At 30.8% G+C, this 22,776-nt stretch overlaps 1 protein-coding gene across 1 annotated transcript in view; it reads left to right on the top strand.

Annotated features, from left to right (window-relative positions):
* LOC129217635 (transmembrane protein 184B-like) overlaps nt 1-22,776 on the top strand; it is a 41,390-nt gene that overhangs the window by 4,714 nt on the left and 13,900 nt on the right. The window contains exons 2-6 of the mRNA XM_054851965.1: nt 11,257-11,470; nt 13,901-14,063; nt 17,999-18,089; nt 21,285-21,360; nt 21,778-21,869. Coding sequence (XP_054707940.1) covers nt 11,258-11,470; nt 13,901-14,063; nt 17,999-18,089; nt 21,285-21,360; nt 21,778-21,869 — 635 coding nt within the window. The 5' untranslated portion in view covers nt 11,257. The remainder of the gene's footprint in view (nt 1-11,256; nt 11,471-13,900; nt 14,064-17,998; nt 18,090-21,284; nt 21,361-21,777; nt 21,870-22,776) is intronic.

Raw genomic sequence — 22,776 nt, 5'->3', positions numbered from 1 at the left:
TTTATTAAGCCTAGTTTTACACAAGTGTTACCACCAATAACAGGTTTTACATTACCATTAGCTACAATAAATTTTAAATTAACACTTTTGTTCTTAATTTTACAAGTAACATTAATTTCACCTTTAACGTTCATTTCATGATTACTAAACGAAATCAATTTTTTTACTTTTGTTTTGACAATCGGGACTTCCAGTTCGTTAGCTAATTCATCGCTAACAACGTTACACTGAGCCCCCGTATCTAACTTAAATTTAACAGATTTATTAGAAAAATGAACAATTTCATGCCAATCATTATCAATAGAATTTATATTGAAATTTACTTGCACACTGTCTAAGTATACTTTAGACTCACTACCAGAATAACATTTATCATTCTCATTATTGTTGTTCTCAAAATTATTCAAAACATGAATATTCTTAGATTTACAAACTTTAGAGACCTTATTACATTTTCTACAGCGCTTGTTAAATGCCGGACACGATTTAACTCCGTGTTTTGTACCACAACGCTGGCAGTCGAACTCTTGATTTTTGTAAAATCCACTCCTGTTGTTTCTGTATGAGCCGGATTTCTTGATTTTTTCGAAGTTTTGTTTCAATTTGATACGATCAACTTCTAATTTCGGATCGTTCTTTAATTCTTTTAGCTGTTTTGACGCTTGTTCCGAAATACGACAAATTTGTATAGCTTTCGTTAATGTTAGATCTTCCTCTGCTAATAATTTTTCTCGCACGTTGTCATTAATGATACCGAAAACAATCTTATCTCGCAAGAGACCGTCAGTCAGTTCGTTAAAGTTGCAGCCTTGAATTCTTTTTTTAGCTTCGGTGACGAATTCATCGAACGTTTCGCTTTCGCTTTGCTTCAATTTAAAGAAATTCCATCTTGTGAAGGATTCATTTTTCTTCGGAGCGAAATAATCTTCGAAGTTCTGCAAAATAACATCTATATTTTTGGAATCTTCATCACTTAATTTGAAAGTATTAAATATACTTATCGCTTCATGACCTATTGTTGTCATAAGCACCGCCGCTTGAACTTCTGCTGGTTTTGCTTTCAGATTAGAAGCTACGGAATACCATTGAAACTGTTGCTTGAAGTCATTCCAAACATCTGCCATATTATCTTGGCGAATTTTGAGCGACATCGGTGGTTTTAAACCACTCATTCCTGCCTCTTGCTGTGTCATTTTTTTATTTTAATTATTACTTCTGACACCATGTAGCGATGTGCGTAATACAATGACTCGAGGCGGATACAAACCAGACATGTTTATTAAGCTACGGACGATCACATACTACGCGGGCGGTAACCGCCGACTGTGTAGAGATACAATTGGCACATGCGCAATAGGCACAAGTGTGACGTATGCGACAATAGCTTTACATAAAAGTTTGATTTTAGCCAATTTTATAGCTTTGTTTTTAGCCAATTGATTCATAAGTAAACCTATGTCTAATTTTTGTAAATCCCGGTCTCGGATTATTTTTAGTTTTGAAAGTTCTCTGCTGTAGCTACTGAGACTGGAGTTTTTAATAAAATGAGCAAAGCAATATAAATGTTTGGAATGGAGTGAGTTAAATTGTTTACCATTTAGCTCAGAGTTTTCATCTGCAATATTAAATTTTCTCCAAAATTTTACAATAATTAAAATTAACTCATGCATTGAGATCTTTATTACCTATGTCGTTTTAATTTTTACCAAATAATGTTTGTTCCAATTTTTTACATAATGTGAGTTGTTCTTGTTTCGAATATTTGTTTAAGTTGGAAACATTTCACAAAAATTTAAAAACTTCTGAATAAGGAGATAGTAGATTGAATCTTTCACCTTATGCCGAAATTGCAAGATCTAACATTCCAAAGAAGCAATTTACTTAAAGTTTGCTTCATTGTTCTCAATAGGTTGATCATCATTGTCGGAAGAATTTTTTTTAAATTTTTTATTTATCAAGGTCTTAAATTTTAATTTTTGTAAGCAATTAAAAATTACATCAACATCAAAAGAAAATGCTAGTTCTTCATCTTCACTATATCTGTGAGCATATGATTGAAAGCTTTACCACAGCTGTGGGTACATCTTTCAGAAAACATTTTAACTTGCTTAAACATTTTGAATAGCGTTGTTTTCACACAACAAGGCAATAATTTTCACTTTAGATGGATTGCTTGTTTAAAAGAGTAGCATAATTTCACCTCCATCATTTTAGATGTAATAAGAAGTTCAATTTTATTTTTTTGATTGGAGATTTTTTCCTTCATTTGGAGCTTTTTTTTTTTTTCTGTGAAGTTCGGCGCCTTTATATTCGGCGCACATAGGGACAGCACAGCCCTGCTCCGGACCTAACTCCAAGCGATTTTTTTAGCATCGTTACATCAAAGATTGTGAGTTTGTTCCCCTTGGGGCATGTGGTTTGCAAGATTTATGCCAAAAGATCACAATTGCATTTTCAAAGATTGATTGTGATGTGTAGTAGTGAGTGAAACAAGAATTAGACTTTAGACTTGATATCTGCCAAAATAGTTAAGGTCTATGTATCGAACACTTCGTAAACAACACTTGTTTTGTGTCTATGTCTAGTAAAGTCAGCATTGGCTCTGTCGGTAATATATTTGTTTCAATAAAGCTTCCAAACCTCAGAGGGAATTTTGATATGTTTATATAGCTAGGTGCCACTAGTCGTAAAAGTTTAAAAACCCTTGTTTTAGTGAGTTGTGTCCATTTACAGATTAGATTCTTCACACGGAATTTGTTTTAATCCTAGATTCGTTAGACTTTAAATTGATGGGAGATTTGTATTAGGGATGCACCGGATAGTGATTTTACCGGATATCCGATGCCCCCTTACCTGCCGGATTCGGATATCCAGCATTTCGATTGCATTGCATGTTCGCATATTTTTCTACAACGCCGTTTCAAAACAATAAATCAAACTTGTTCCATATATCATTTCTTTAAAAACATGTTAAGTACATTCAAATGTACTTTTTTTAGAGCCTCTATATTTTAATTTAGGAATTGTGCTATATATAAAACGAAACATTAAAATATTGTTTTATTTTGACAGATTTTTTCGAAAGAGAGAAAGTTTCGGCAAAAGTTAATTCTGTATGTAATGTACACATGGTTTAAACTTTTAATTATTCATAGTTGAAATCTTAAAGGTCGTATAATGAGTTGTATTTGTTATTAGATTTGCATGACATGTAGAAATTTTTTTAAACTTCATCATAAAGTAATACATTTTCTTGTTTCCAATTTAGAAATAAAAAAATAAAACTTTGAAATCATTTTTATTACACACGTGTAAAATTTTTCTAACATACAAGTTAAAAAAGAAAATATTGTAACGGATTCGGTGCGACTTCCACTTTCTTGAAATGAAGACACAGTTCTTGATAAAAACACAGGAAATTTATTTACACTATGTACAGGAAAGATCTTCAACAACTGCCAAATTATTCATCAGCAATTAAGCAATTATCACACAACACCGTAAACTCAACGTTTACACACGTATTTACTTCCAAATACGAAAACAACACAGCGAAATGCCTCGCTATAAACAGAGCAAAAATCCTCTCGGTTCGAAATATCAAACGAAACTCAACTGTTTATCCATCGCTAACGGCTTAAATACACCGAAAAGAATTTTCTCAAATATTCCACACGCTTCTCGAAATGCGTTGACCGTTATCAAATTTTATCAATGAACAAAAAGGGAATAGGGGTCGTATATTTTAGCCATATGAAAAAGGGGTTGTATATTCATTACGGGAAACTATTTACAGGTTACGTTACTACAATAATTACTATTTACAGAATTTGTAACAATATTAAAACAGGGCCAGTTTGACTCAAAAAATAAATAAATAAACTTAAATAATAAACTTAAAATTTTACTTTAATTCCAGAAATAAAGGTACATTTTCTCTAAAGATGCAAATTAGCATCTTAAATACAGGGGTGCCCCCCCCCTAAGAGCAAGGGCCCACCCCCTAAAAACCATAAATACCCCCCCCCCAAATAGAAAGCCCCCCAAAAGAGAGGAAAATGCCCCTAAAACATCCCCCCCTAGGTGGGCACTCCAGTTAACAGATTAATAAACTTATGCTAAAGTAATCAACTGAAAATTTTACTTTAATTCCAGAAAACAAAGATTCACTCTCTTAAAAGATGCAAATTAACATCTTAAATACAGTATTAAGAGTCATTCTCAACGCGTTCACTTTTTAAAAACAAATTAATAAACTTACGCTTAAATAATCAACTTAAAATTTCCCTTTAATTCCAGAAAATAACGATTCACATTATTAAAAAATGCAAATTAATATCTTAAATTAATTATTAAAAGTCATTCTCAACTTGTTAACAATTTTTTTAAACATAAATAAAATTATACTTAAATAATCAACTGAAAATTTCACTTTAATTTCAGAAAATAAAGATTCACATTCGTAAATGATGCAAATTAACATTTTAAACAAACTATTAAGAGTCGTGTTAAACATGTTCACGCTTTTAAAAATAAATTAATAAACCAAATCTTAAATAATCAACTTGAAATTTTACTAAATTCCAAAAAATAAAGTTACACATTCTTAATGATGCCAATTAACATCTTATATGGGTCATTCCACATCAATTCAACCAAGCCATGACACCCACCAACTCAGATTTTGATGAAACTTGGTGAGTTTAGTCCTTTAATGTAGAAAAGTATCCACATTATTTTTTTTTCTCAATTCTCTTTAGTTTTCATTTTACAGCCAGTCAAAATTTTGAATTTTTCGTATTTTCCAAACTATGACGATTCTGCACGTTGATTGAAAATAATTTCTATTTCATTTATTTTTCAGCCAATTTTTATGAAAATTTACAGTAATAGTAATGAAAATATAAGGATTTCAGAAAAAAATCTAAAAAAATTTTAAGTAATATTTTAAAAGTAGAAAAAAAATTATTTTCTTAATTTTTTTTTCTAAAAGTATGAAATACGTTAAAGTCAAAATCAACCAAAGGGAATATGATAATCAAAAAAATTCTTTTTTCCTGATGATCTTAGATGTGTGTTCTGTCATTAAAAGAAATAAAATTAATGGCTTTTTCAGTTCTTTATATTTTTAGCTTAAAAATATATCTGCTTCATTGGTTTTCTTTTTCTTTTAATTTTATTTATTTATTTATTTATTTTCCCACACTACTATCAAAAACTAAATGTATTTAAAAATATATATCTCAATAATTTGCACATGAAATACCCTTAATTTTTATTTTAATCACAAAAATGCTATTTTTTTTTTACAAATTTCATTACATAGTACACTAGTGCAGCCAGAAATACCTTCTGGAGGGGGTTTTTGGACCAAAAATACCTACTGGAAGGGGTTTTTGAACCAAAAATACCTTCTGAAAGGGGTTTTTGAACCAAAAATACCTTCTGAAAGGGGTTTTTTGATTAACAATTCCTTCTGAGGCAATTCCTTGATCAAAAATATCTTCTGAAAGGGGATTTTTTTCATCAAAACAGTCCTTTCATATGCAGAAACTACTGTATTAGAATACACATATATGTTAAAACCAATGCCTTTGGGAGAATCTTAAAAGTGTGTTCTGCCATTTAAAAAAATAAAATTAATGGCTATTACATTTCTTTTTAGGTATGTATATATTTAAAACAAAATATTTTTGAAAAATTTTCACTACCCAATTTGTTTACATAGCTGTATTATTTGCTAGAATAAAGAGCCTACAAACAATTTTTAATGTATTATTTTATCAAACATTCAGCATCTATCAAACCAGCCTGTTATTCCTATTATTTACAAGATATTTTTTATTTACTTTTTCTCTGAAATATTGATTCCACTTCAATGTTTTTCCAACTTTATGAAGTATGATGATTAATGTTTTATTACCTTATGCAGAAATTCAAACTTTTTCAGAAATATTTTGTGATGCAGACAAATAGTTTGAATTCTTGTTCTGATTCAGTTCGTAGCTTTAGGAAAATTTGTTCATCTTCAGACAAATCATTCAGACAAAACGTTTTTTATAACTTGTGTGCTCCATGACTAAATTTGTGACAGTGAGTTAATGTCAACTCTCCCACACTACATTTATCTTCCATTTAGGTAAACATAAGCAGCTCTAAGCACACAGAACATCTAAATGCAACTTACTACAGTAGTTGTGGAATTAAAGTATCTCAAAGTTTAACTCGAATATCTGTCAGTTTCAGTCTTTATGTTCAGCATTTAATTTGCTTCTATGTGTGTGGGAAAATCCTTTTGCTCCTTGAAACATTGATCAAAAGGGAATATCAAATTTTAAGAAAAAGTTTTTTTCTGACTTAACAGTATACTTATTTGTAACATTGAATCAGATGGCAATTAAGGAATAGTTTCAGAAAATACCTTTTAGAAACTCTCAGTTTAACAATATGATCCTTTTTCTTGCAATAAAACTAGAACAGCCTTTAAATTTATAACTTCTTGTACAGGATTATGAGTCTAGCTGTTTGGTAGGAATATACGGCGCATAATTATCATTTGACTGCAATTTCGAGTTTGAGTGCTTAAGAATTTTCTTTTATTTTTGAAAAACAATAGAACTGCTTTAATAACCAGATATTTAAAAAAAGGGTATTTTTTTATCAACAAACATATTTGTATGCCCACTTGTTAAGAGAAACTCAATCTGAACAAATTTCATGAACTCCTTTTTTACATGCACCACAAAGCAAGTTGCATAGTTTATTCCTTTGATTTTTTTTTTTAACTGTGTAATTCACACTGTAGCAAGTTTCACCCAGAAAATTGATCTTAAGTAAAAATATTTTCCCCCATCCCTGATGTATTTTTGGGTTGCCAATCATTCCTTCTCTTTTTCATCACTAAAAGGTCATAGGAAATTGTTGCAACTCCTTGTCCCACTTTAATAGTGAAGCAGGCGTTTGCATATGCTCTTTGTACTGTTTCCATTAAGTTTAATCGAATTTTCCGATCAAAAGCTACTGAGAAAACGAAAGTATTTATATGCTTTCAACTTCATATACCCTGTACCCATAAGTTTAACTTCTTCAGCACTCTATGGAACTTGGCCTTGCAAGAGACAAATGAATAAATGATGAGTAAACAGCACATGAATTATAAACTTCCGCCATCACAATAGTATTTTTGAGAGCCCCCGTTCTACCCCTCAGCCCTCACGAAGCCCTAGGGGTTCGCAAACCACTGGTTGGGAAACGTGTAGATGAAGAAGAATTTGTGTTTCACTTTTGAAGTAGCAGAACATTTCACAGGCTGGAAGAAAGATGAGAAGAGAGCACTTTTAAATAGGCCACTGTGTCAGTGGTGCAGCGAAGGGGGGGGGGGGGGGGGGGTTTGAACCTCCAACCCCCAAGGCATTGGTTTTAACATACATGCGTATAATAGTATAATAGTTTATGCATATGAAAGGACTGTTTTGATGAAAAAATCCTCTTTCAGAAGATACTTTTGATCAAGAAATCCCCTTCAGAAAGTATTGTTGATCAAAAAACCCCTCCAGAAGGTATTACTGATCCAACAAAACCCTTCCAGTAGGGATTTGTGGTCCAAAAACTCCCTCCACAAGGTATTTCTGGTTGCACTAGTGCACTATGTAATGAAATTTGTAAAAAAATAGTATTTTTTTGACTAAAATAAAAATTAAGAGTATTTCATGTGCAAATTATTGAGATATTTATATTTTTGAATACATTCATTTTTTGATAATAGTGTGGGAAAATAAATAAAAAAATAAAATTGAAAAAAAAAAAAACAATGAAGCAGATATATTTTTAAGCTAAAAATATAAAGAACTGAAAAAGCCATTAATTTTATTTTTTTAATGGCAGAACACACATCTAATATCATCAGGAAAAAAGAACTTTTTTGATTATCATATTCCCTTTGGTTGATATTGACTTTAACGTATTTCATACTTTTAGAAAAAAAATTACGAAAATAATTTTTTTCTACTTTTAAAATACTACTTAGAATCTTTTTATATTTTTTTCTGAAATCCTCATACTTTCATTAATATTACTGTAAATTTTTATAAAAATTGGCTGAAAAATAAATGAAATACAAATTATTTTCAATCAACGAGCAGAATCGTCATAGTTTGGAAAATACGTAAACTTCAAAATTTCGACTGGCTGTAAAATGAAAACTAAAGCAGATTGAGAAGAAAAAATTGATGTGGATACTTTTCTGCATTAAAGGACTAAACTCACCAAGTTTTATCAAAATCCGTGTCGGTGGGTGTCAAAATGCCATTTTTTTTGGTTGAATTGACATGGAATGACCCATATATAATATTAAAAAATATGCTAAACATGTTCAATCTTTCTTAAATGAATTTATAAATTTATATTTGAACAATAAACTTAAATTTTACTTGAATTCTAGAAAAAATAAAAATACACATTCTTAAAAAATACAAATTAAATTCTTAAATATATTATAAAAAATTATACTGTACAATTAAAAAATAGAAAGAAGAAAATGAAGCAATAACTTATAGCTGTTATTTCATTGTTGCAATTAAAAGAGAAAGCATCATCGAAAAGTTTATGAAACAGTGAAAGCTTTAACTGGAATTTTTGCAAAAGTAAATTCAAAATTAAACCCTCATTTCGTACTGGATAACCCCACATCAACCCCGGATATCTCTCACATTTTTACCGGATAACTGCTCGGATATCCGGATCCGGAGTGGCTTGTCGGATCGGATACCTCATAGTTCCGGATAGTTAAAAAATCAGCCGGATACCGGATAGTTGCCGGATATCCGGTGCATCCCTTATTTGTATGCTTAGTCTGAAAAGAACACCGAGAGTTGACTCAGGCACAAATTGGGTCTGCTTTGCAGCCCCTTCTCAAAATTCTGTATTGTAAAAGCAGCCACTTCATGAAATGTTATATCTCAAATTGGACCTTTCACAAAATTTTATTTGTTAAAGCAGTTCTTGCATTACTTTTAAGCTCAATCAATTTGTCTGAACTCATTGAGCATCAGTAAAAAAACATCCAGTTTCTAAGTCACTCCCAATGTAGTCAAGGATTTCAGCCAAAGTGATTTCAGATTAGATTTGTGATAGCTAAACATTATGTACACGATACAGTGTTCGCGCTCAACTATCCGTAACTTGGGTCCCAAGGACCCATTAATGAAATAGATTTGGGTCCTTTGGCGGAAAAAATGAGTCCCTTAAATTTTAAACAGAAAATCTTAGCACATAATTGAATAATATACAACTATTTATACTTAGGGAAAAGAAACTATCCACATAGTTATTTGAAAAAGGTATGAAATAAACTAAATTGGTTAATTTTGCCCTTTTTTTCTGTGATTATCATATGTTCAAATAATACATTTGCAAGATTTAGTTATTTGAGAAACTATTTAGTCAGTTACAATGAGGTAAACTCAAAATTTACTTTAAAGTTGGATTTTACCATGAAATAAAAAATAAATGCCTTTGATTGATCAAGCAGAAAGCACTCCCTTAACCTTTGCTTTCATGAACATTTTTCTAGGTGAAAAAAAGCAACTAGCCCCCCCCCCCCCATCAATTATCAATGGCAATTTCATAGAAATAGAAAAAAATCGCAAGCGAATTAACACAACGCAAAAACCGCGATCGCAAAAACGAAACATTTTCTCACATGAGTATGAAAATTGCTCATTTGCAATTTTAAATTAGAAAATTTGACTTCAATGTGAATCTTTTAAAATATCTGTGTTGGCTTTGGTGCTACTTTTAAAATTTCGCCATTTTCAAAATGGCGCGATCGATTAATACGTGACTTTTGCAAGTCCAAATAAAAATAGCCCCTCAGAAATAGGTGAATTACTAGAAAATGAACAAGTGCTTTTGTATAAAATTCATATTCATAAGTAATTTAAGAAGAAAAATGTTAAGTTCAGAACTTTGTGTTTTGCGCGATCGGGAAAATGTTCGCCATTTTTTTTTCACCCATCCTTTTATTGAGGATGCAAGATAATAATTTTCAAAAGTAAGTCTGGTTAGGTGAATGCAAAATAGATAAGCTTTTACTACTCAGTTGTCCTGTATCAATCCTGAAGATTGCATTGAAACCACTCTTACTTTTGATCTTTATTGTTGTTTTCAGGAATTTCCCCCAAGATAAAAGTTGAGGGAGAACTTATTTTTAGAATACAGTACAATGGGCTATTTATGAACTTGCAATATTTTGCTCCTTGAGCTCTGCCCAGGAGGTCACTGTAAGCTCCAGTCTTATCACTAAAATTCCATTGACTGGTCAACAGTAGGGGTGTGTTTGAATAGCTGATACAGAGATAGGGTCATTTTAATCCTTTTCTGTTGATTCTCCTGGTCATTGAAGCTTAAAAGCATTCACTAGATAGATTTTCAGCATTTTCCACAATTTTTTTTCTGGTTTTTATCTTTTGGGTGTTCTGGGTCCGTAGGACCCGAATTTTCGCGGAAGTTGCGTCCCTTTCCCGCGAATTTGCGTAAAAAACCCGCTATAGCGCGTAAACGCGAACCCTGCGATATGACAAAATTTTCACAAGAAAAATGACATTGCTGTCCAAAAAATATACTATGTTAAAAGTTCACATAAATTTCCTTTTTTTTTTTTTTCATAATATGCAGACCACAAAATTAAAACCTGGATCTGCCTCTGAACACATATTTCACATGTTTCAAATAGAATTTTTAACATTTATTGGTTGTGCAGCGTGACATTGCACTGGCTAATTCTTACACTGCATCATTCTCTCCTTTGAAGTTAAACATTTTGTAATTTATGCCAGCTTTTGTAAAGCTTCTTCACTTATGAATTTATTTACAGCTGTAGATGGCTAAAAGAATGACAAGCTTATTCTTGTACCCTGAATAAAGTTTGAAAAATTTAATCAAAAGAGAACAAATATTCAAGATGATCTTTTGAAAGTTCTGCCCCCCACCCCCACCTTCTCAATATAATTCAATTTATAAGTTGTCTTATTTTATTATTATACTTATATATTGGTGTGTGTGTGCTTTTATGTATTTTTTAAAAATTGGTTTGCTTATTTTATTTTTCTTTTATTTTCAACATAACAAATTATTATTGTTTTTATTTTTCAGTGTTTGTATAGTATACATGATATCTATCCATTTTATTCTCCTTAGTACATTTGCAATAAGTATTGCACTGAATAAATTTTAATTATTGTTTCCCTTATATTACAGGATGAATATTACAGAAAATATGATTCAACCTCCTATGCGTCACTTCATGTCTTTGCCTCTCCCTCAAAATGATATTACAGACTCTTCTCCAGCGGCAATCAACAAGTCATTCATCAATGAGACTGTTATTCCCCCTATATTCTTACAGACGATAGCTGCACAGACCATTTCTGGAGTATTTGTTTGGGCTGCTTTACTAATGACATGCTATCAAGTAAATCTTACTAGTTCATTTCTGTATAATAATTTTTTAAATCAGAATACAAATGTATTACTAAGGGGCTCTGCCTCCTGCAGCACAGTCTTGCATAATATAGACGAATGTACAAACGCCGTTTTAAAAAAATTTTTGGTTCCACAGAAATATTTTTTCAAATTGTTAACGTTAATTTAAAAAAAAAAAAATTAAGGGATTTTTGAAAATAATCCCAGTTTATTTCTGTTAAAGCCTTTCTCCAAAAGCCTTTTAAAGCACATGTGTGAAAAAAATAATGGTTTTGACAGTTTTCTTCATTTGTTAAAAAATAAGCACAAACTATATGCTATTGCAAAAAAAAAACTAGTATGTTGTGCCATCACGAAACTTTCTTCTGTATCTTTCTTATAATTCTGATCCTTCCCAATGCTTGATAAGGAAGCAATAGTCCCAACAAAAACAAAATTACACCCGCCAAAACTTGACGACCATCCCAGTTCCCGATCTCAAAAGCAGAGCAAAGAATGAAAATTGAAAATCATTTTAAAAGCCATGTTTAAAATAATTAAAAACATTTATTTGTTAACAAACACAAGATAGCAAGAGTTAAAAAGTTTAAATCATCGCAATTTTCCTAGTCATTTTCCAACAATTAAAATCATGCAAAATAGGCAGATGGTAGTCTATTACGATTTATCTTATTGTTGCAATTATACAGCTATTTTTATTCACACAAAAAATTTAAAAAAAAATCAGCCCACCATGGAGCGATTGGCGCCAAAATTGAACCAACGCCTGTTTATGTATGGATTCACATTTATCCAAATTTCATCCAGAACATAGCATTACTTGTTGAGATATGGCACTCACAATGAAAAAAAGAGAACATTCGATTGCGCCAGCCTCTTTTCAGCTGTTGACGCCAAAATAGAATCATATCTTATACCCTCTATGCGCTACTTCTCGATAAATTCTTGTTTAATTCCGTTCAATATTTCTTGAGATACAGCAGTCACAATTGACGACAAAAAACGTTCTATAGTTCAACCCCCGTTTGAGCTATTGATACCGAAATTGAATCAGCAACTGCACAAGTTCACATAGGGGCACATATGTGTACCAAATTTCGTTCAATTTCATGTGGTAGTTTTTGCTGTAGAGCAGCCGCAAAAAACTGGTCACGCACATACGTGACACACATAAACAGACACATTTTCCAAAAATGGTCGAAATGGACTCGGCACACCTCAAAATGTTCAAATCCGCCCAAATTAGAAAATTTGCAGGAATTCAATACTTTTTCTATATATTCGATATAGAAGAAAGTAAAAATTAAATGATTTAAGCACTCTTTTTTGTCTTTTTCATATTTGAATATAAATTTAATTCTTTATTCAAGGGTGAGTTAAGCAAAATAATTATTTGCAGAAAGTTTTCCAGTTAGAATTTGTTCGCAGAAATCTTTTCATTTTATCTACGTGTGCTGCAGCATCTGCCCCCCCCCCCTTTGGCAGTGCATTTTGGAGGCGTTGCCCTCTCCTTGCCTTTTTTTTTAACTTGTAACTTGGCGATACTTTGCCAAATTGAGCAACAACAGTAACTGTGTCTCGCCAGTTTTGGAGCTATCCGGGGTGGCAGTTGGTAGTTTTAATGGCATTATTATCTATTTAATATCTCGTAAAGGTTTAAAGAAGTGAAGCAGGACCGAATGGCTTCTTAAGGATGTCCTGTATCCAATGGTGCTTCTATCGCCCTGGGAGACATTGTCAGTCTGGAGGATATAGTGTTGTAGACAGATGCTCACAGATTCTATTAGTATAATTGAGGCAGTGAGAAGCAAAGGGACGTAAGTGGCAAAATTAAAAATTTGGAGATAACCAGCACAAATGGTAGGTGAATCCGTCCTCTGTCTTGGGGCAAGAGATGATACTAGTAGCCTTGATCGTTGCTGCTATACAACATGATTTAGAAAAAAATTTCAGTGAAAACCTACCTAGAACGTTATCTTTATAGTTGTCTTTCTTGAAACTTGAAAATGTCCACTTACATCCCTTTGCTTCTCACTACCTCAATTGAACCTTGTTAATCCAGATGATATTTGCAGAATTAAAAAAAAAAGTTGACAGTGGAATTCCATCCATTTTTGTCCGCCTCTCTATTTGATATTTGTTCAACTTGTTGATGTAAAATTCCTCCCTGTTCCTTATTTCTCTAAAACATGCATATGCAATATTTTAGATCTTTTGTCATCCATTCATTTTGTTCTTATGCATTTATTTTCAGAAGTTTTAAAGTTTTTAAGCCAATTTTATGATATTGAATTCATAAAATAATCTATCTACTTGTATTAGCATGCTTTCGAATTTTATTATTTGAAAAATGATGATCTACACTGAATAAAACAAAATGTATTATTTAAATTAAAATATGAATTCTTTTGTTTTCCAGATATACTTGCACCTTTGTTACTACACCAGTCCTGCTGAGCAGCGCTGGATAGTTCGAATCCTCTTCATTGTGCCTATATATGCTTTTGATTCATGGTTATCTTTGTTGTTCTTTCATGATATGTACTATGTATATTTTGACAGCGTACGAAACTGGTATGAGGGTAAGTACCCTGAGTTACATTAATTTCGTATGAACAGACATCAATAATCACTTATGTAATTGTGTATGTATCTCAGATAAACTGAAAAAGGTCTATTTGTAGAATGTTAATTTTTTTCAGTAAAGTAAGATTTTTGTCCTGACACCGTACTGTCTAGTTGTGCATCTCTCCTTCTGTCTGGATGTTTATGCAGGCTAATGTATTTATCTATGCATCTCACCTTCATTATAATCAGGGGAGGGGGGGAGGGCAGGATTTCCATGCCACAGAGATACTTGAAGAAACAGGGATTTTTTTTTTTTTTAAAGGGGAAAATACAGAAAATTTCAAAAAAAAAAAAAAAAATCCTAAACACCTGGAAAGTGCAGGGAATTTTACTTATTTATTTTTAAATTGAAGCTGCAAAACTCAATATCGGAATATATAAACTACCCAAAACTAAATTAATAATAATAATTCATAGATAAAATAAAAAATAATAACGAAAAAAAAATTTTTTTTTGTCAAATTAAACATTAAAATGTCTATCACAGATGCATGCATTATTTAATGTTTTCTTTGTCATACATCTTGAACTTTATGTTAACATAATTGGTCAGCAGCATTTATTGTTCTGCTTAGCTTTTGCATTTTTCGTCATTTAGTCCAAGTAATGAATGGTAAAGGCAAGTCTTTTTTTTTTTTTGTATGAAAAGTTAAATACATTATGTCACATGCTATTATTTCAGTTTTAATGATTTTTTCTTTATTTCATCTTATTTATTTTTCCCCCCTATGATGAAACTATCAAGATTTTTATGTTCGCTGGTTTGTAATGCTGCATATTCATACGTTACGTTACACCTCATTGTTCCCCGTACCTACCACGCATGTGGTTTACTGGTTGAGTAAGTCCCTGGAGACAATTCAACCTCTGCAGGAAAAATACAGGGAAATTTTCCCAGAATTGATTGGCAGCCCTGGGGGGAAGGGTGGGACCCTGGTATAAAGTTTTGCAAAAAGGATTTCGATCGCACATGGCAAGAAAACTTTTTCTTTACTTTTTGAGGACTTTTTCTAAACATACTTTTTCCGTCATAATCCCTGCATTTGGCTTCTGGTTTTTGTCCGCTTTTGGTTTCTCATTTTAGATTGCCCCTCCCCTTCCCCCCCCCCAAAAAAAAGAAACAAAAATAGTAGTAAGTATAAAGTTAATTTTGTAAATGAACTAATTTCATGACTGAACCTATGCATTATAGGTTTTGAGCATTTTCCTTGCTCGTGATAGCACGTAAGTGTGTTTGTGTTTCATCTTATTAATAGATGGCTATATGTTACTATTAAGTAGACTGAGATAAGCCTTCTACGAGTATAAAAATATTATAAAATACAATAGTATCTAAGCCTTTTATATAGATTTTTTTAACGTATATTTTATAGATGTTTTCCTTACTGAAATGTTTTAGGAGCTCGTTTGACTCGCATGACTGCATTTTGGAAAAAGAAAGGTTGCAAAATTTGTTAATAGTTCAAATATTTTAAAACATACCTGCCACTTTATTCAAATGAAAAATAAACTTCAAAGAGAAACTTCTAAAGAATGTCAGCAATGAAAGAAAATGAAAAAGAGGAGAAAAAACTTTATGGTGTGAAGATTTTAGAAGAATAAATCTAAATATAGTTTCCATTTATTTGGCTCACTTAAAATTATGAAATAAAATGAGTGAATGATTTCTTGATTAAAACACTAAAACACTGCAGTTAATCACAATACCTTATATTTAGTGTAATTCTAAAGCAGCCAATAAAATTTAAATTAAAAATTGAGAGGAAGATAAATAGAGGAGGTATAGTAAAATCTGTTTATAAAACGCTGTACACCACTTATTTCTTTTTGCCTCAATTTTTTAATTAATATATATATATATATATATATATATATATATATATATATATATATATATATATATATATATATATATATACATATATATATAAAATTAAGCAATCAGAATTACAAATATTAAACAAATTGTATAGCTGCAATTTTTTAGTGTTTTAATCAAGAAATCGTACACTTATTTTATTTCATACTGTTTAGTGTGAACCAAGCTTCTAAAAATAGACTAGATTTAAAAATCATTTTTTACATTTAATTATAGAGCTTTATATATTTTTTAAACATTTTTGTTTTGCTCAAAATTATCTTAAAATACAAAAAAAAAAAAAAAAAAAAAAAAAAAAAAAAAAAAAAAATATATATATATATATATATATATATATATATATATATATATATTTTCAAACAATTATTTAAATGAAAATGAATGAACACCTCTTTGTGTTTACTTATGACATTTTAAGAAGTAAACCATTCTGCCTTTGTGTCAAAATAAATTGTAAAACAACTTTTTTTTTCTCTTTGAAAATGGGTTCCTTATAACCTCAAAACATATTTGGCTTACAATGTTATTCCCTCCTAGTTTATTTAATTATTACATGATGGATGAGGACTGTTATAACTCGTAAAAATGATTAATATAGTGCCAAAAGATGTTGCACTAGAAAATTAAAATAATATTTAAAAAGTAATCATTAAGTCATACATTAATATTTTTCATTACCATCTGCAAATCCACACATTTGTGAAATCCTAACACAAAACCTAACAATTATTATTAATATATTTTTGAAAAGATGTCTTAAATTGTTATGCGTGTGACTGAAACAATGTATTTAATTATAATTAATAGCTGAATGCCTTCATTTTATTGAGCACTCACAAATTGCTTATTGTTTCCACTTGACCCTTGAATGCTGTTCATCCTTTGCTCTTATTTTTCTTTGCTTATAATGCAGGTGTCCTTGTACCTCAGAATGAAATTATTTATTAACGACTTTCTCGACCTAACACAATCCTTTTTGCGCGAAAACAGTATTCAGCACACAATATCCAGCATCCAGTCCCTGGCATTCACTTGAATTTTGATGAATTCAAATTATGTTTGCGATGAAAGCCATTAGTAGAAACAAGAAACCCAATGAGTAGGGTACTATTGCAATTCGAGATTGCCAAAAACATAATTTGAATTCAAGATCTCAAAATACAAGCTAATTTTTTAATGTAATTTCAATATGATATTAATACTGAAGAAGTTTGAATATCATGTTAGAATTTTTATTCTAAACTTAATATTTTTGTGTTACTGCAGCAACTAAAATGTCTTGTAACCATTTTTTTTTTTTTTCATAAGTGCACCAACAAGGAGCTATAGCTTTTCTTTGCAATGAAAATAAAATTGTTTTATTGATAAATTCTAATGAGTCACTCTGTAAGCTTTAATATGATATGCAACACACAGCTTATATATAGAGTTTTTTTTTTTTTTTTTTTTGTCATGTTCTGAAATCAAATACTGTGAAAGGACCTGTTGATAATCATTGTCATTTTTCAGGTATTTTTTGAAACAAAGTTGTTTGCATACTAAATTTTTTTAATACCTTTTTTAATCCTATGTTAACATTTTGTAAATACAATGTACATATTTTCCATGTGGACGCTAAGTCAAATTAGAGTGAAAAGTAGTAGGAAAACTAGAGTTTCATTTGTTAAAAAATTAATTTTGATAAAAGGAAATTATATAAATCTTTTTTTTTTCCTACTGAGTTTTACAGATTAAGAATTAAAAGTCAATAATTTTAATGTTTATTTTTTTTAAACTTTTTTGGAATAAAACAATATCTGAGCAAATGAGTATAATTTTAATTTAATAGCTACTTTATAGAAAAGTTTGTAATGTCAACATGAAATTATTTATTCATTAATTTAATTATTAATAAGTAAAAAATTGTATTTGTTAATAATTTAAAATTATTAATAATTTTCTTTGTTTTCTCTTTGTTTTAAATGGTGAAAGTAAAATAGAAAATTATAAATGTATCTTTTTCTTTTCCAGCTTTTGTAATATACAATTTCTTAAGTTTGTGTTATGAGTATTTGGGTGGTGAAAGTAATATAATGGCAGAAATTCGAGGCAAACCAATTAAGTAAGTTTAAATATTATATAAGTATGATTTTGTCATGAGAGGCACAGATTTTTTTATTTTTTATTATTCTTTCTGTGTCTTATTTTTGACTATATTAACACTTATACAATTGATCAATTGAATAAAATATGACAACGTATATAAAGTACAAATTCAAAATGAAAAAAGGTTAAAAAACCAGCAAACAGCTGTTTCGGCACTCAAAAATACAAGTGCCATCATCAGTGCAATTAAAAACGAAGACAGGTTCAACCCGACTAAAACACAGTCGAGGCGAACATTGGAATGAGAGACGAGTTGTAAAAGATATGAGAGCAGTACCGGAAACGATGACGTCAAGGTTACGTCAGAACTACAGAGGACAGTTGCACTCAGGAGAAAACGTCACGGACAAAAAATTAATCAAATAACAGACTTCCAAACATTAGGAAAAGGGGGAGTGCTAGACAAATCATTGACGATTAAATTAGCATTTTTCCATATGTAATATGACTCCCAAAAATCTAAATCATGAATGGACGAACACTCGTGAATAACTTTGGCGGAAGAAAAAATAAAATTATGGCCACAAGACCAACAATGTTGAGCAATAGAGGAGCGTTTGAGATCCTGTTTTTTGACGTAATTTTCGTGTTCTTTAATCCGGAATTTGAGGGATCGTCGAGTCTGCCCAATGTAGGCCAATTTGCACTGGCAGGAAACACTATAAATGCCCCATTTGTCAAGGTTCTGAACAGGGTGTTTAAGTTGTGAAAATTTTAATTTATTAACAGGAGAAAAAGTGACGGAAAAATGAAACTTTTTTAAGATTTTGGCAATTTGTAGACTGATTTTAGGAAAAAAGGGTAAGACAACGGAACTCGAATAGTTCACAGGAGCAAGTTTTGATTTTTGTTAGCTGAGCTACATAGCTTCATATAAATGGTATCAATAATATCTGATGTGAATCCCCGATCAACCGCAATACCTCGTAGGTAATTCAGTTCTGATGAAAGTAAGTTGGAATTTGAACAAATGGCTAAAGCACGGTAAATAAAAGATCTAAAAGCAGCCAATTTTTGTTTAGGAGGGTGAACGGATAACTTGTGGGGGGGAAGAGAAACAGCAAAGGGTTTACGGAAAACAGTAGTTGTAAACATATTGTTATGACGAGTGATGGACACATCAAGAAAAGAAAGATGATTTCCGGATTCCAATTCAACAGTAAATTGAATATGTGGGTCAATAGTATTTAGGATGGATAAAAGGTTATCAAGGTCACTGACAGACGAGTCCAAAAGCACAAAAATGTCGTCAACGTACCTGACGTAAAAATCAAATTGTATAATTTGATATTTGATTGATAATATAATTATAATTTGATAAATTGATTTATAATTTTTCTAATTTTTGAAAGTCTGTTATTTGATTTATTTTTTGTCCGTGACGTTTTCTCCTGAGTGCAACTGTCCTCTGTAGTTCTGACGTAACCTTGACGTCATCGTTTCCGGTACTGCTCTCATATCTTTTACAACTCGTCTCTCATTCCAATGTTCGCCTCGACTGTGTTTTAGTCAGGTTGAACCTGTCCTCGTTTTTAATTGCACTGATGATGGCACTTGTATTTTAGAGTGCCGAAACAGCTGTTTGCTGGTTTTTTAACCTTTTTTCATTTTGAATTTGTACTTTATATACGTTGTCATATTTTATTCACTATGCAGTACAAAGTTTTTGACTACTTTTTATGAATTGATCAATTGTTTTCAAATGTTTCTAAAATTCTTTTAATTTTCTAGATGTAAGTTTTACTATGTTTTGTGCTATCGTTTTATTTATTAATTTTATTTTTACTTTTTTTGCATGTAAATTCTAAGATGCCAATCTTAATGAAATTTTCAGTAGCAAGAAGGATAATTTACTGTAGTTCTTTACTCTTGGCAGAAATCATGTAGATAGCTAAAATTTTACCCTAAACATATCTTCTGTATTCTATTTTAAGGTTTTAACTGGCAAAAATGAACACTGCTATGCATTATCAGAGTAGACAAAAGCTTGTAACTCTGAAGATGCACAAGCAATTTATTCAATAAATAAATAAATAAATAAAAATAAAAGCAGATTAACTTGTAATACTATAGTAGGACATAGAACATGTACTGCAACTGCAGTTACTGTCCTTTACCTGCTCACGGCAGTATACATGTATCTGTATGTATGTACGCTGCACAAATTAAGAAAGATTAAAAGTGTCCAGATTTTTGTCCTGATACTTTTGTAATATTTTGTCATGATTTTTTTTCAAAGTCATTACAAAGTCTTAATGAGACCCCTCCTCCCCATCCCCTTGGGAATTAACAGTTTTCAAAGTTTGGTTAATGAAAGCTTTCAACTAAACTTGGCACTTCTGCATGCTAAATATTGCTATATAAAGAACATTAATAAATCATAATATTTTCAAAGTTACACCATAATGCATCAAGTAATCATCAAGTATTGGTAAACAAAGATTAAGTAACATACCAAACCGAAAACATTAACATAAAATAACAGGAATAGAATTAAAACAAAAAAGACAAATGAAGCTAAATATCTGATTTGAGATTGAGCTCTTCAGCAGTGAAAATCTCAAAGTATCAGTTACCAGCTCAACAACACATCATTAGGTGGATATTTAGGCTGAAACACTAAAAAATGCAGAAAATTAATACTATGAAGAGGCAGGTGAAGAAATTAAAAAGTTGAAGCAAAAAGTAAGTATTAAAATCTATCCAATGTTGAAAGCAAAAGGAATTTTTGTCTTGGATTTGCAAATGTAAAAAAAGTACAAATCTAGCAGACATTGTGTGATATTTAATGCATAAAACAAAAATAAAAGTAAAGTGGGGTTCGTCCATTTTGCAATGTCCGAAATACAGTGGACGCCAGTGCCAGTTAATTGAATCTAGTTATTTAAATCAACCACTTTAATGAATCAAATCATCAAAAAGCGGAACAAAATCCAGCTTTATTGAATCAGCCATTTTATGATCGGCAGCTACCGTGTAGCAAAATTTCTACTGGATCAACCATTGACTCTTTAAGAAAGAATACTTGTCAAAAAGTTTCAGACACTTAAATCCATTCCATGTTCATCTCTAAATAAATCCATTCTATCTAGTTGCAACTAAGTTTTTGTAATATTCCAATATTGATCTTTTTATTTTTATGTTTTTATAGGTCTAGTTACTTATACGGCACATGTTGTCTCGGTGGCAAAACATATACTATTGGAGTGTTACGATTTTGCAAACAGGTAATTGATACTCTCCTTTCAAATTCATTGAATTATTATTTGTGGTAACAAGGCTTGACATACTGAATAAATAACTTTGTGCTTGAAAATTAAATGAATGAATTACCAACATTTTGATGCGCGAAAATTGCAAATTTCTGCAGACACGTGTTTTGCTGTTACAAGGAACACCTTTTTCAATGCAAAGAAGTGTGAGCTTTTGAATGAAAAGCCATTTAAGGAAAGCTTGACGATGACTTGACAGCATGACAATGACTTTTCATCCAAAAGCTCTTAATTCTTTGCATTGAAAAAGGTGTTCAATGTAACAACAAAATGCGTGTCTGCTGTAATTTGCATTTTTTGTGCATCAAAATGTTGATGATTCATTCATTTAAGGCTTGAATGTTCAGTTACATACTTAACGTTTATTTTTAGGCTACTTTGCAATTTTGTGCAGTGAAACCACTGATGTCTGTAATTACTTTAATTTTGCAACCTTTTGGGAAATATTCTGATGGTGACTGGAGGTAAAATTTTGCTTTTTTTTCACACTTGTTGAAAATAATATTTTTATGACTAAATTTAAGTCAATGACACATAAAAATCATTTTGCAATTTAGATGTAGTTATACAATATTCTCTGCTTAGTGTGATTAAGGTTTACGTTACCAATCTATAGAGTTGTGTCTTAAAATTATCCCCTTATATGATCATTGCATCATTCAGCAAAAATTTGGGTAAAGTTTGAAAAAGGTAAAAAGCGAAAGTTTAACACTATAAGTGTTGTTGCTTCATCCCAGTTGGTAGTTGATAATTAATTGAGGGGTGATGGTGAAACAAATTCATTTGAAACTCAATTTAGGTCCTTTCATCAGCTTGGAATCTATAAAATTTAATGTGGTTTTTATATGAAAATATATTTCAAGGATAAAAATAATTTGATTAAAAACTGAAAAATTATTGCTTGCTCATTTTGTTTTTGCCAGTGTTACGTTTGTATGTGTATGTTTGCCTTTTAATGCAGGAATTTTAAACTTCAGGCTTTTAATTTTAATGTATTTGAATACTAGCTACATCGCCTAGCTTTGTACCATATAAAGTTATGTCAAGTGACGCATGTTCAACAATCAGGCTTGAATTTTTTTAAAAAAAGAAAATAATTGTAAAATTTCTCGACACATTACCGAAAAATAACCAAAAAGAAAAATTTATAATTCTTACGATTGCAGGAAAAGTCTCAAAACAAAAGCAAGAATTTTATTTGTTCATATTCAAGAAAAAAATGGCAACAGATCTTTCTTCTCAATGATTTTCTTAACGCTACAAATTTTAATAAAAGCATTGTTCAACAATGAGTTTCTAATTGAATGGTTACCTACATTTTAGTTTGAAATTAGTTAAAAACAGTTATAAACGTTCAATTACCCTGGAACA

Source organism: Uloborus diversus, chromosome 2 (assembly GCF_026930045.1).
Source record: "Uloborus diversus isolate 005 chromosome 2, Udiv.v.3.1, whole genome shotgun sequence".
Classification (NCBI taxonomy): domain Eukaryota; kingdom Metazoa; phylum Arthropoda; class Arachnida; order Araneae; family Uloboridae; genus Uloborus; species Uloborus diversus.
The sequence above is the reverse complement of the archived record's forward strand: the minus strand, read 5'-3'. Positions and strand labels throughout refer to the sequence as shown.